The 15,833-nt window shown below is 34.5% G+C and overlaps 1 protein-coding gene across 5 annotated transcripts in view; it reads left to right on the forward strand.

Annotated features, from left to right (window-relative positions):
* Window positions 1-15,833, forward strand: part of TPR (translocated promoter region, nuclear basket protein) — a 66,868-nt gene that overhangs the window by 46,893 nt on the left and 4,142 nt on the right. Inside the window, exons 39-49 of one of the 5 annotated variants that reach the window (XM_082401150.1) lie at window positions 853-1,001; window positions 1,659-1,742; window positions 4,684-4,881; window positions 5,701-5,832; window positions 6,043-6,133; window positions 8,696-8,880; window positions 10,096-10,164; window positions 10,276-10,370; window positions 12,784-12,890; window positions 14,120-14,227; window positions 14,368-14,524. In XM_082401150.1, the coding sequence (XP_082257276.1) occupies window positions 853-1,001; window positions 1,659-1,742; window positions 4,684-4,881; window positions 5,701-5,832; window positions 6,043-6,133; window positions 8,696-8,880; window positions 10,096-10,164; window positions 10,276-10,370; window positions 12,784-12,890; window positions 14,120-14,227; window positions 14,368-14,524 (1,375 nt within the window). The remainder of the gene's footprint in view (window positions 1-852; window positions 1,002-1,658; window positions 1,743-4,683; window positions 4,882-5,700; window positions 5,833-6,042; window positions 6,134-8,695; window positions 8,881-10,095; window positions 10,165-10,275; window positions 10,371-12,783; window positions 12,891-14,119; window positions 14,228-14,367; window positions 14,525-15,833) is intronic. The other 4 variants (XM_082401152.1, XM_082401151.1, XM_082401153.1 and 1 more) reach the window with 4 other exon arrangements.

Consider the following 15,833-nt stretch of genomic DNA (forward strand, 5'->3'; position numbering starts at 1 on the left):
ATTAATTTTAAAATGAGGTTAGAGTAGACCTGTGCATTTATCGTTTCTTGAGTATAATACATATTTTGAATGTTCTTTGTACCTACTTGTTTCCTACCAGGTATGAAAACGGATGACGATATTCCTAACATCTTATTTTATGTTTACTGCTGAATTCTATTTTAGGTCACTCGTTTTTGTCATTAAGATCTTTCTTCCTTTCCAGTTATTTTTTGACTAATTTTAAAGGTGATACAACCTGAAACTTATTTTATGTACAGTTGACCCTTGAACAACACAGGTTTGAACTTCGTGGTCCACTTAAATGTGGATGTTTTTCAATAGTGAACACTACAGTACTGTACATCCTCAGTTGGTTGAATCTGCAGACACGAAGGAATGGCTGATATGGAGGGCCAGCACCCCTAACCCTTGAGTTGTTCAAGAGTCAGCTGTAACTTAATACAAGTCCTGAGAACTAAGAGGTATCTAAAAGAACATCAAGTAAGAATTTTCAAGTCTAAACATATAAGGAAAATTTTTTTATCCAAGGAGTCCTGGGTTTTATAAATTATAAGATGGCCCTATATAAGCTTTGTGAGTAGCAATTCTATATCAGTACAGTCACAGTGAGTCAGATGTATTGTTGTAGAAGTTAATTGGCTTTATTAACCAAAGGTTAAGACCATTGATTCAGAGCGTAAATTGCTCTTCGTTTATGCATAGATTAGCAGGAACAAATTATGTTGTTCTGTCCAAATTTTTACGTGTTTTTTTTTTAGTTAAATGACCAAGATATTTTTTAAATTAACTTTGTCTAAATTGAGTGATTATCACGCTCTAATTCGAGATTTAAATTATGTAATTTCAAAGTTTCAGCTACCCCAAGTTCTTCTTTGCCGAAGCGTACACGTGAAGAGGAAGAAGATAGCACCATAGAAGCATCAGACCAGATCTCTGACGATACAGTGGAAATGCCTCTTCCAAAGAAGTTGAAAAGTGTTACACCTGTAGGAACTGAGGTGTGTAAAGATCTTTCTGTTTACTTTTACTTCTACCAATAGAACCAAGATATTCTTTCAGTTACAGCATTATTAAGAGAATGGACCTTTTGGGGTCTAAATCCAGAAAACTCTCTTGTTGAACTTACTGTAAAATTTCCACTGAAAACCCAGGTATTGTTGCTGTTGCCAACACTGTTTTATATTCTTTGAGTATGTTTAATTGAATTCCCATTTCAATTTTAAGAACACAGTTACAAAAACGTAGGATGAATTCCATTTCAATTTTGTTTTTAATTTAAAGAATAAGGAAGTTATAGTCTCATGGGAATTTTAAACTGGTGCCTGCCAGCTTTTTCTCTGATTGACCAAAATGGTATTCCTTTATTTTCTTTTGTTGAAGATAAGTTGTAATGAATTGTTTTATTATCAAGCATTGAGACTACTAAATTAATTTCACTTGCATGTATTTAATTAATGTTCATAAACCTTATTTTATATATACCAAAGAGGAATGTGATTGTTTATATTTTATAAGTAAATATAAGTGAACATTTCTGATGTACAGCTTCATAAAATTACAGCTTTGAGTTTTGTTTTATTGGGAGAACTCACTGAACAGGTGATGCTTCATCTAGTGAACTGATATGGTTACCACACTTGTATGTCATGATTCAGGAAGAAGTTATGGCAGAAGAAAGTACTGATGGAGAGGTAGAGACTCAAGTATACAACCAAGATTCTCAAGATTCCATTGGAGAAGTAAGTAAAATGTACTTAAAGTAAACAAATTATTGCTTATAGTGAGTGAAATGAGCTTTGACAAATTGAAATATTATTTGGACTTCTGTTTTCAATTTGCTGCTTTTATATTTAATGAAATATTGTTAGAATTGCCAGTGCAATTTCTGCTTTACTTCTAATTAGTATCCTGCCTTCTAAACTTTATTAAAGAAATGTTTTTGTTTATAGTTAGCACAGATTTTCCAAGCTAAGGTTGTCATGAGTAAAGATTACCCACTCTTTTATTTGGAAGGATGAGCTGGTTGAGGCTGGAGTTCATCCGGAAGTGCTCCACTTGGTATCCTTTGTTGCTCCCCTCTATTGCTTCCCTTACTGAATTAAAATAATCTGTGAAAGGAAACGCATTTGTATACCTCTTCATCTTTTGAACTCTCATTGAGGCTTCTCCAGAGGCAGCCTAACTAATGGGAATGCATAGACTCTGAAGTTACAAAGCTCTGGCTTCTGTCCTTAACTGCACCACTTAGAAGCTGTGTGACTGTAAGCAAGACATTAATTCTCTCTAAGCCTCAATTTTCTCATAAGATAACATAATTTTTAGTTTTGTAGAGTACCTAAAATAGTACCTGCCACATATTAGGCACTCAAATTATTACTTTTCTTCCATTCCTCCGCCCTACAAATTGAGAGTTCATAATTTATAGTAATTCATATTTATAGTAATATTATAATATTAGTTAACACAACTCATTATTATATGCCAAGTGTGGTTCTAAAATATTTGCATTTATTAACTGACTTAATCCTCATAAGAAATCTTGCAACAACCCTGTTTTACAGGTGAAGAAACCAATGCCCAGCTAAGTCATGCACCCAGGTTTTCATAGCATTGGAGCTAGGGTTTGAACTCAGGCTGTCTGGTTTCCATTTGTCTTGTTAAGCTTGAAACAGTACTTTCTGTCTGGATAAATTTTTAGGATCATTTTATTCTAAAATTATATTATCTGTATAAAATAAAGGAATTGTTTCAGGCTAATCATAAGTAACCATAGATTGCAAGTAAATTTTAGTTTCTTAGATGCATTAATTTTGTAAGTTAATTTTTTCAGTTTTCCTTGGCTAAGAACAGAAAACTAAACCTCCAAGATGAATATGTAATACTCTAAATGACATCGATTTTGTGTATATTTCAGAGCGGGTCATACCTGAAGAGCATAATAACAATTTTGAAATAAGATGTGAATTTCTGTGTTATTGCCAGACTTGGTTAAATTATACTGAAATCTTTTGTGCAAAGCTTTTTCTTGAGATTGGCAAAATTGTCTGTGACTCAAAAGTGCCATTGGGCTTTCCATTTTGTCTTCTAGCAGTGTCTACTTAGTGTGTGAAAGTGTAACAGTTCATTTTTCTAATTTTCTGACAATGAAGCAGATGTTCTAAGTGTTGCTTTTCTTGAAATAAGCATGTTAGTTTGTTACGTTTTTAATTATACCATGACTTACTCATTTTTTCCATTACAGTAAACAACTTTATGAATGATTTAGTTCATAAGACATTGTTTCTGGCTTGTATAAAAAAACAGATTTTGGAATTCCCTGGCAGTCCAGTGGTTAGGGCTCCTTGCTCCCACTGCAGGGGGCATAGGTTTGATCCCTGGTCACGGAACTAAGATCCCACATGCTGCGTGGCATGGCCAAAAAAAACCAAATTTTGCTGAGTGCTGAACTAAAATAAAAAGTAAACATTTAACTTTTTATAGTAAATATCAAAAATAAAGTTAAATTGCAGTTTATTTCAGTAGCTAAAAAAATGGAATTGTGAGGAAATAGATTAAGGGAAGAATTATTTTTACGTCTAGTATATCTTTAATGCAGTTTAAAGGCTTAAGATAGAGTTTTGAGAGGGGGAGAAGTATTTTTGTAAAAAGACAATTATAATAGTTTGTTTAGTGTGTTTTACACAGTATTTCTGATTTGGGGAAAATTTTTTGTCTTTTTTAAAATTATATGTTGCAGTTCCATGGATAGTCTTTTTTCTGCCTTTGGTCCGCACTGTTAACTAACCACGTTGGCTGTTGAGCGCTTGAAATATGGCTAGTCCTGACATGTTCTTAAGTGTGAAATATACATTGGATTTTGAAGACTTATTACAAATTTTAAAATGTAGGATTAATAACTTTTATATAGGTTACATGTTGAAATAATGTTTGGCTATATTAAGATTATTGTTAAAATTGATCTCACCTGCTTTTTTTTTTTTTTTAATATTATTATTTATTTATTTATTTTTGGCTGTGTTGGGTCTTCGTTTCTGTGCGAGGGCTTTCTCCAGTTGCGGCAAGCGGGGGCCACTCTTCATCGCGGTGCGCGGGCCTCTCACTATCACGGCCTCTCTTGTTGCGGAGCACAGGCTCCAGACACGCAGCCTCAGTAGTTGTGGCTCACGGGCCCAGTTGCTCCGTGGCATGTGGGATCTTCCCAGACCAGGGCACGAACCCGTGTTCCCTGTATCGGCAGGCAGATTCTCAACCACTGCGCCACCAGGGAAGCCCTGCTTTTTTTTTTTTTTTATGTGACTGCTAAAAAATTTTATATTCCGTATGGGAAATGTATTGTGGCTCACATTATACTTCTGATGGACAACACTCATCTACAGTACCACACTGGTAGATTTGACACATATATACCTGTGTGCCTATATAAAGTATTTTCTCTCTTTTTTATTGGAGTATTACCCAGTGGGATTTATAATAATTCTTCTATAGGAAGACTGTAAAGAAGCCCAAAGCATTTATTTTAAATTAATTCTGCTTTCAAAACCGTATTTTTAAAAATAAAATTCTGGTAGTCCATAAGTATTCTTTACCCTTTACTTATATCTACAGTATGTCACTGATAGTTTTAAGTATACTTGACTTTATTTATTTGTTTGTTTACTCATTTATCTTTTGCTTCTAAAGGGAGTCACCCAGGGAGATTATACACCAATGGAAGACAGTGAAGAAACCTCTCAGTCTCTACAAATAGACCTTGGACCTCTTCAATCAGATCAACAAACAACATCATCACAAGATGGTCAAGGCAAAGGAGATGATGTCATCGTAATTGACAGTGATGATGAGGAGGAGGATGATGATGAAAATGATGGGGAACATGAGGTAAATTTGGATTTGAAATCATTTATTGTTTTAAACTGCTGGATGAAATGCTGAAATCCTTGGGAATTCTAATGCATCAACCAGTAAATTCTGATTCCCTGTTAAATAGATTATTATGCTTTTCTTTTATCCTGATTAGTTATGAACTTAACATTTTGCATAGAACAAGTGATGGAAAATCTCATTTTTTTTTTAATGATTACTGAGTCCTTTAGGATTTGGTAAATTTGTTAGATTAATTAAACTTAAATCTCACTGATAAGTGACTATAGATTTAATTGTAAGCACTGTGGTTTCTGGAAATAAGGTTTTTTTTTTCTTCTGGAGCCCTTATAGTTCTTTTCAGAAGAAATTGAGGTGTCATGATAATTAAAACATATTCTAAGTGAAACTTTGCATTTTATTTTGGGAGTTAATCCTATATTGACAGCTTCTCATTTTTAGATTCTTTTATTAATCAATGTTTTTTAAAAGCTTATAGCATAGTATAATTTCACCATTTTCTTATTCAATGCCACATTTTAAATTTAGAATTAAAGTGGACCACTTGACATTCTGTGGACATCTGGGAGCTTTAATCTTTGAATTGATCTCATACGAATAGTTAGAATTCAGAGTTGATTATTACTGTACTAATTCCAGTAAGCTTCACAGTTTTGATACTTGTTGCCACTGAAGTAATCCCATACAACTCTCAGGACAACTCCTGTATCCTGGTCAATAATGAGTCACTTAAATTTCTAACCATGGTATCAAGATATGCAGAACATGTGTACCATGTCCTAGATCTTTATTTATACTTGGGGAGTTTTTAACTAGGATTATGAAGAAGATGAAGAAGAAGACGATGATGATGAAGATGACACAGGGATGGGAGACGAGGGTGAAGATAGTAATGAAGGCACTGGTAGTGCAGATGGCAACGATGGGTATGAAGCTGATGATGCTGAGGTAACTGGCTAGAATTTTGACCATCAGTTTTCTTTAAGAACTTGCTTAGTATTGTTTTTCAAGAATATAAAAAGGCTTGTATTCTCAGAACGCTACAGCTTTTCTTATCTTTGGGTTTTTGTTTGTTTCTACTGTGATTTGGTTTGGTTAATTATTTTTTAAGATAACTACTTGATTTATTTGCATTTAGCATTCATATTTTGTTTTTAGGGTGGTGATGGGACTGATCCAGGTACAGAAACAGAAGAAAGTATGGGTGGAGGTGAAAGTAATCAGAGAGCAGCTGATTCTCAAAACAGTGGTGAGATTTGGTTTTGTTTTTCTTTCGTTATGTTTTGTTTTGTTTTTTTAGTCTCTTTTTAATTGAACACTTTTAATATTTTGATTTAATTAATTTAATATTTTAACCTGACGTTTTCTAAACTAAGACTGCACTTAATTTTCACATAGGTAATAAAACTTGGTTAGTAAACTGGCAAGCAAAAGATAGGCTATTGTTCTTGCTTTGTCATTATTATTCTCATAAAGTCTACTATGTTTATATCTAAAATGTAGTCATTATACTATTTTTTCTACCTCATTGGTCTGCTGTAAGATTCAAAAATTTTAAATCTATAAAGCATTATAAATGCCGTGTGTTGCTGCTGCTCTTAAGTGGAAAATTAAGTCAGGGACTTCTAATAGTAATGGCAGTTCACAACCAGAAGAGGTCAGTCTAATCAAGTTACATGTTTCAAGATTTGTGGGTGTAGGAGTTTTGCAGTGTTGTCCAGTTTTCCAATGAATAAAAGATTTTTTCATCAATATAGCATACCTTTTGTTAATTCTTGAAAGGATGAGTCCTGGAGGTCAGCTGAACTGTTGTAGGCAGTAAAGAATTATGGAATTTATAGAAAATAATTTTATTTTAGAATTGTTTTAAAATGTTTTTTAAAGAATTGGTGATCGTCTGGTATGCCATTCTGGTTTTAACAAATACTGAGCCAGAATCATTAATAGTAATATAATAAAAACTTTATATATGTAGACTAGTGGGAAAACAGTATATCTGAGTTTCTGTGTAGGCCTGTGTATTTAAAAGTGCAAATTTTATGCTCATTTGAATTAAAGCAAAGGCAGGCAATCTTTTCAACTTTTAATTGTTTAAGAGAAAAATAAACTAATGAATACTGAACCATATAATGAAGATAGTGTTGCTTTTTAAGGGAGATGAGCTAAGGAGAGAGATTAATTATAATAATCTACACTTTCTAAAACATTTTATGGATTTAAGAAGCACCTTTTTTGTGTCACATAACTGGGTGATAGAGGGAAATTTTTTGCCTCTTTAGGTAATATCACTAAAAGCTAAGTCTTGTGAGGGTGGATGTTCATAGCCATTTTTCCTAGGTACAAAACATATAACAGATGTTCATTGAATACTTGTTGGAGACTTTCTTTTCTTTTTTACAATCAAGCAAAAATATGCCTAGTAGTCTAGATAATTTTAAGTTAGTAGATGGATTTGGTACATTGCTAGTAATTACAAAATAAGTGCTTTTTCTGAGCAACTATACTTGTACTGAATTATTTAATTCTTAAAATAAGCCTATCAGATTCAGGTACCAGTGAAGAATCTGAGAAGCAGAAGCAAAGTGATATAACCAAGATCACATAGCTATTAAGTGTTAGAGCTGGCTATTTACAATAGCCAGGACATGGAAGCAACCTAAGTGTCCATCGACAGATGAATGGGTAAAGAAGATGTGGCACATATATACAATGGAACATTACTCAGCCATAAAAAGAAACGAAATTGAGTTATTTGTAGTGAGGTGGATGGACCTAGAGTCTGTCATACAGAGTGAAGCAAGTCAGAAAGAGAAAAACAAATACCATATGCTAACACATATATATGGAATTAAAAAAAAAAAGGTCATGAAGAACCTAGGGGCAAGACTGGAATAAAGACTCAGACCTACTAGAGAATGGACTTTAGGACACGGGGAGAGGGAAGGGTAAGCTGGGACAAAGTGAGAGAGTGGTAGTGTATATATGGACATATATACACTACCAAATGTAAAATAGATAGCTAGTGGGAAGCAGTCGCATAGCACAGGGAGATCAGCTCTGTGCTTTGTGACCAGCTAGAAGGGTGGGATAGGGAGGGTGGGAGGGAGGGAGATGCAAGAGGGAAGAGATGTGGGGATATATGTATACGTATAACTGATTCACTTTGTTGTAAAGCAGAAACTAACACACCATTGTAAAGCAATTCTACTCCAAAAAAGATGTTTAAAAAAAAAAAAAAGTGTTAGAGCTGGAATCTGATTCTAGACCTCAGACTTTTAAACTACTAAATTGATATCCTATTCAGCTTTTCACTTTTGTTGTTTTACTTTGTATGTAGAAGACCTAGACATCTGAAGGGCCATTGACATTCAAAATTTAGGAAAACCAGAATATGAAAGTTATTGTAAGGCTTTTTACCAATCTCCTTCACCCTGTTTGAGTGTAATACTAATAACTGTAGTGGTCTGATCTTTAGGTAATTTGCCTATTTTAATAATATGAGCCAAAATTTATTAAATGTTTATTTTATCATGTGTTAAGCTAGGTGCTTTATGTCCATTATCTTCAGAAAAATGTTTCTTGTACATTACATTTTTGTTCCATTAACCAACCAAATAAATAGAAGGGAGTTGCTAAGGCCATACCACTGTTAACTGCACACCCAATATCTCTGGGTCTACCACACCTCACTACTTTTTTTCTGAAAATATTAGGTGAACATTCCTAGTGGTAAGATTTATACTTCTAGGGATTGTCCAAGTTACTTTGTGGTAAACATAATAGTTCAAAATAAGCTTCTCTCTTCCTATAGGTGAAGGAAATACTGGTACTGCAGAGTCCTCTTTTTCCCAGGAGATTTCTAGAGAACAACAGCCATCATCAGCATCTGAAAGACAGACCCCTCGAGCACCTCAGTCACCAAGACGCCCACCACACCCACTTCCCCCAAGACTGACCATTCATGCTCCACCTCAAGAGCTAGGACCACCAGTTCAGGTATTAAAAATACTAGTCATTCTGAAAATTTTACTTGAAAAAAATATTGGTTTTTTTCTCCCTTTCTTTCCATTAGCAATTACTTTGTTTTTATCCAGAAATTAAGTGAACTTTCTAATGTTTGGTATATTTTTGTAAAATTTTTGAACTGAAACTAATCTCTGAATTCTTTTCCCTGAAATATGGCAGTAATTTACTTCATAGAGGAAGTGAACTTTGGAAAGGCAAGGCTTATTAAAGTTGTGTATAAAGTGAGATGATTATATTCATAGAAAATAAAAGTCTCCTCGCTGTTTTTACAGGTTAAAGAAAATTTTCTTGGATTTTAATTAAAATAAAATGTATTTCAGCAGCTGACCACCATTTGTTTTGAAGGTTTCTTTCTCTAAGGTGCACGTTTTTTTTTTTTTAAAAAAAGGAAATTTCTGTTCTGCTTAACAGAACTTCTTTTCCTCTTATTTTTTTGCAATCACATATATTAACATCCACTTTTAAAGTTCATGAAAGTGTGCATAACCCTTTACATGTAACGCTCTTTGTAGTAGGATTGGACATCTCTTATCAGAAGCTCTTGAAGAAATAGCAGGAAAAGTACAAAGGCTCTATTAATCATGTAGCTTGAGTCTTACTCTGTAGTGTACTAAACACTGTCAAGTGTAGATTCTACTAAAATACCACTGATGAAGACAACCTCATCTTCTGAAAATATAAAGTCTTACAGGATTGTTTATGGATCCTGCAAAATATACCGATTCTATCAATTTAGAATTGTCTAAATTGGGAAACAGTTTACAAGTAGTCAGTACTGCTGTTTGAACTCCAAAGGATAATTAAACTTTAAGATCAAAGGATACTTACTAACACTTAAATTAAGGAGACAGGAACTAAATTAGATAGGAACCTACAAATAAGATAGGATGAGAGTTTGGTTTTACATATTGGTTAATATTATCTACTGGCTAATAAAATATTTGTCTATTGGTTAATATTATGGTCTATATAATTAAAAACATGTCGTTGTTTACAAAATGGATTTCTTTAGTACTGGTACAAGATTAGTAGCAGTTTTTCCTAAGAAAAATCCCAGTGATTACATTATCTGCTAACATTTCAGTTATTTTATTACCAGCGTATAATAAGCCGTATCTTTTAATATTTGGTGTTTCTTTCATTGCCTAGTTCCTTAAAACAAATGAAATTCCTTTCTTGACATAGAGAATCCAGATGACCCGGAGGCAGTCTGTAGGACGTGGGCTTCAGTTGACTCCAGGAATAGGTGGCATGGTAAGTACCTACCTGTCATGTAAAAGTGATTCATTTGTTCAGCAGTTATTTGTATAGTCCATACGTATGCTCCTGTCAGGCCTGTTTAGTACTTGTTTTCTGTCTTTTTAGCAGCAGCATTTTTTTGATGATGAAGATAGAACAGTTCCAAGTACCCCAACTCTTGTTGTGCCACATCGTACTGATGGATTTGCTGAAGCAATTCAGTAAGTCAGCGAGAGGGAAACATACTTTGTGACTAATCAAATTCTTCCTGTTTCCCTGTTAACTTGATTACCTTTGATTGATTCATTATTTGTTAAGTCCTATGCTATGTACTAAGCAGTTGAGGGTAGGAGGGTTGAGGGTGTAGTGTTGGGGAAAATCACATAGAGGTGAATGAAGTACAGTTGCTTCCATCAGGAATTTGAAATTTAAAGGCAGTATAACAATGGTTAAGAGCATGGACTTTAGAGTTAGAATGCCTGGGTTGGAACCTAGCTGTACTGCTTACTAGCTATGTCAAGTTACTGGGTTCTTTGTTTCTGAGTATCTTCATTTTATTAATGAGAATAATAATAATACAATAGTTCTTACCTCTTAAGTTGTGAGAATTAAATGAATTTATGTTAACATGTTTGTAATATCACCAGGCACATAATAAATGCTTTATAGATGTTGGTGAAGGTATTGGTAATTACAGTGATCATGATGGAAAATACTGTTGTGAAAGCTAAGCATATGCACAACTAACGATAACCTAAACAATCTAGGAGAATAGAGGCATAAGCAATAGACTTTGTTTATATGAACGAAGGAGTGATTTATTCTAACACTTAGGGGAAGAAATCTGAGAGGACTTAATGGGGACAACATTAAATTGAGTCTTGGAAAAAAATACCTAAAACTTACTGAGCATTCCCATGAATCAGTTTATTTAATCTTCGTAACTATGAGGATAGATACTATTATTTCATTTACAGATAAGGAAGCACAGAGATGCTAACAAATTTGCCAGGGGTCAGACAGCTAGGAAGTGACAGCTTTTTTATTTCAAACCAGTCTGGCTCTAGAACCTATTTTAATGCTTGTGCTATACCACTCCTTTTAGAGAATAAAAAGGCTTTCCACGTGGAAGTGCACATGTTTAATTGTGGCTGAAGTATCAGTTGCATGACAGGATGTACCTGAAGAATAGAATAAAAATGTTTCTACAAATTTAGGGAATGATTGATTTTTCTGTAGTATGTGGTAACATATGGCCATCAGAACCAGTTTTAAACTTGCTCAGTTAACCACAACTCACCTCAGCTAACACAATTTTACAAGCCAACTGATCAATGTCAGCCCCACCCTTCCAGAAGTTAGCCAATCAGAAACAGACTCACTCCTAAAGAACTGCTGAGTACCAGCCAATCAACAACATTCTCACATAGCTCAGAAGAATTTAAGGTCCTTCTAATAGAAGAATAACTTATGGAGACAGGTTTAAAAATTCACCTGAGGGCTTCCCTGGTGGCGCAGTGGTTGAGAATCTGCCTGCTAATGCAGGGGACACGGGTTTGAGCCCTGGTCTGGGAGGATCCCACATGCTGCGGAGCAGCTGGGCCCGTGAGCCACAACTACTGAGCCTGCGTGTCTGGAGCCTGTGCTCCGCAACAGGAGAGGCCGCGGTGGTGAGAGGCCCGCGCACAGCGATGAAGAGTGGCCCCCGCTTGCCGCAGCTGGAGAGAGCCCTAGCACAGAAACGACCCAACATAGCAATCAATCAATCAATCAATCAATCAATAAATCTTAAAAAAAAAAAAAAAATTCACCTGAAAGAGACTGTCCTTAACTAAAGCAATAGTGTGAAACAGAAAAGAAAATAGATTCAAGAGTTACTACTGAGGTATAATCCATAAACATCAGTAGCTGACTAACCAAGAAAGGTTAGGGTAAGGAGTGGGCAAAGAGTGAGATAATGCTATTTTATATCCTGGATTATGGGCAGAAAGATGGATGGTAGTGTTATTAGGGCAGCGAGAAAACAAATTTCTAGCCATCTAATACTAAAGTTTTTTTCTAGACCTTGGGAGCCACCTAGTGAATTCTTTCAGATAAGAAATGGGCTCGAGAGGTGACCTGATTTATCTATGACTAAACATTGAAAACTGAGACAAAACTTTTTTCATGACTTTATTCTTTTTTTGTTACATTTCATGTTCAGTTTATGTTGCTTTCAATATGTCTACATAGAGATTTCTAGCAGATTCAAGAAATGTGAGGTGTATTTCAGGACAGCTGAAAGCTATTTATGTATAAATCATGTATGTATAAATCATGTATATATAGATCACCTAATACGAATCACATGATTTATATTATTGCTAAGTTCTTGACAACTGATATTTTGAAAATATTTTCATAAGTGAGAATTCCTTTATCAACTTTATTTTCAAACTGTTTTCTTTCTTCTTTGTTTATGCTTATTCTTCCTTATTCCTCATAAGTGAGAATTCCTTTATCAACTTTATTTTCAAACTGTTTTCTTCCTTCTTTGTTTATGCTTATTCTTCCTTCTTCCTATAGTCTTTCCATCATTGCAGTTTAAACAAGGTAACTTTAAGTGTCATCTTAAATGAATTTCTGTCTGTTTAGTTCCCCACAGGTTGCTGGTGTTCCCAGATTCCGTTTTGGGCCGCCTGAAGATATGCCACAGACGAGCTCTAGTCACTCTGATCTTGGCCAGCTTGCTTCTCAAGGGGGTAAATCGCTAAAAAAAGCTTAGCTCTCCTGGATTTGCATGTATTTTGCTAATAAGCTGTTCTGACATGATTTTTTTTTTAAGTGAGCAAATATTAATATAAAAAAGTTTATCTCTAAATAAACCTTATCCTAATTTATGGAAAAAGCTATAATATATTTACTACTTATTAAGCACTGCCTTACATATTAGTCTTTCCAACAAAATTTTCAGTTCTTTGGGCATAATGACTAGCTTTTACATTTGTATCTCTTTTGGCTTTTAGTATAGTATCAGGAATATCTGTTGTGCTAATAAATATACCTAGGTACTACCAGCCATTTTTAAAGTTGTTGGAAGGAATACAGCATATTTTTTGTTTAGTTTGACATTTGACATTCCTAGTTAAGTGTATAAAACTAGTTAGATATTTTCCATTAACATTAGAAATAAGAAAAATAAAATGTTAAAAATACGTGGAATAAAATGACCCCTAACTTAAGTAATAACAGTTGGTTATTTGGACATGAATTGTGCTATTTCTGGAATTAATTACCTTTTAATCATTAGTTGGCATTCATAGAACCCGCTATATTTCTAGGAAGCTATTATGGCATTTTGTAAGTGAATAGGGAATGCATACTGTTTTAATAATAAGCCCAAAACAAAGATTAATATGCAGCCCTCGTGTAAGTCATGCAATACATCTTAGTCCCTGGTGGTTTAGGATGTGAGGTCTAACACTGCTTCCCTCTACCAATATGAAATTGTGAGTTGACTTCAGAGGAATTCACAATTTTATGTGGCTTTATTATAGGACACTTGCAAGACTTGGAAGTCAGATCTAGGCTTAAATTGGAATGCTACCACTTTACTAATAACTTTGGGAAAGTTAATTAACCTTTTTGAAATTCAGTTTCTTTAGCGAAAAGGAGACTAATAATACCTTACTGTTTTGGTGTAGAGTAGATTCAAACACAGTACCTAGTTCATAGTTGGGCACTCAGTAAAGTTAGCTTGCACGAAACTTATAAGAGCACTTTAGCTGTTTTTTATTTAGCGTTACTTAAATTAGTGTTAGGGAGCTTAAAGGATACATTTAAATTGTATTTACGTTTTTGAGGGATTGAATTTTGCTTAATGGGCTAATTGTGGGCTTCAACAAAGTTGTGTGTCTCCACTGATTAGTTTTTTTCTTTTAGATGTCTGGGATATTGACAATATTTTGTTCTTTCAATCATTAATATTCAGAATTGTCTTTAGGTTTGGGAATGTATGAAACACCCCTCTTCCTAGCTCACGAAGAGGAGTCGGGTGGCCGAAGTGTTCCCACTACTCCTCTGCAAGTTGCAGCCCCAGGTAGGTATCAAAGGCAGATCAATAGATTATGTGTTATAATGGTAAAATGGAAACCTGTGATATATCTTCTAGCTAAAAATTAGAGAAACCACAAAGTTGTTAAAGTTTTCATTGCTTTTCTGGTCTTTCATTTTTTCAAGTGACTGTATTTACTGAGAGTACCACCTCTGATGCCTCAGAGCATGCCTCTCAGTCTGTTCCAATGGTGACAACATCCACTGGCACTTTATCCACAACGAATGAAACAGCAACAGGTGATGATGGAGATGAAGTATTTGTGGAGGCAGAATCTGAAGGGTAAATGTTTACCGTGTAATTTTTGCTTGCTTAAACTTGTCAGACTTTTACAATTTTTTTTTTTTTTAAGCCAGGAAGCAACAGTCTCTTGAGCTGTATTTTCAATAACATCCTGTTACAAAAGTAAACCAAGCCATATATTTTGGAAAACTAATTTTTGCACAAAATAACATATTTTAAGACTTAAGACATTGTTATTACAGAAGACAAATAATTTTTTAAAAGGTTATCTCCTTGAAAATTGCATGATGCATTCTAGAACAAAGTATTCTTTAGAATCACCCTTCCATTAATGTCGCTGCTTGAACTTTTCCCCAAGAAAGAAGGCTTTCTGTGAAAATTAGGAAATATTAGGAAATGACTCAATTTTCCATTTAGTAGTGGGCTCTCAAGCAAACCTCACCTATTTTTTATTTACGTGCATTTAGAACTTGGTCTGAAACACTAACTTGTTAAAAATCAGAAATCTTCAAGACCTGACTCTTTTTAGCACATCAGTTATAAACAAAGGTTAACAAAAGAAGTATTTCATAACAAATCATCTGGGCTTTTTTAAACCAAAGGAGGTGGAGTAATTTAATGGGAAGAACCATTGGACAGTGGTCTTGGAGAAGTTTAACTTTCAAGGTGGAACCTGATTCTTCATAAAATAACAAAAGTTGGACTGCTTCGTAGTCAGAAGCATAGCTAGAAGTAGAACCCAGATTTCCTCGGTAGAGCTCAGAGGTTTTGTTTTATTTAGCAACATTTTCTTAGTGTAATTACAGGCCAACTCTAGTATATAAGAAAAAAGGCAGGTCTATTATTATGCCTCTAACACAGTGCTGCTTAATTTGGGGAAAGTTACAGATCCTGCTGAAAATACTAGCTGCCTTTAATTCCATACCATGTATGCAGGTCCCTTTATATATGTCATTTCTAAACCACACAGTATCTCTGCAAAGTATTATCTCCATTTTACAAATGAGAAAGCTCAGACTCTGAACATGTTAAAATAACTTGCGTAGGCTGCACTTCGCCAGTTCTTCTCAACTTTAGCAGAGTCATGAGAGGTATCTTTCAGGTACATTGTTATTAATAAGTGCACTAAAGTTTGCATATGATAAAAACTGGAACTGATTCAAGTTATTCTTTTACTCTTATCTCCCTCACTTGCTTTTTTTTTTTTTTTTTTTTTTTTTTTAAAGTATTTATTTATTTATTTATGGCTGTGTTGGGTCTTCGTTTCTGTGCGAGGGCTTTCTCTAGTTGCAGCGAGCGGGGGCCACTCTTCATCGTGGTGCGCGGGCCTCTCACTATCGCGGCCTCT

This window comes from Balaenoptera borealis (assembly GCF_965194805.1).
Source record: "Balaenoptera borealis genome assembly, chromosome: 1".
NCBI lineage: Eukaryota > Metazoa > Chordata > Mammalia > Artiodactyla > Balaenopteridae > Balaenoptera > Balaenoptera borealis.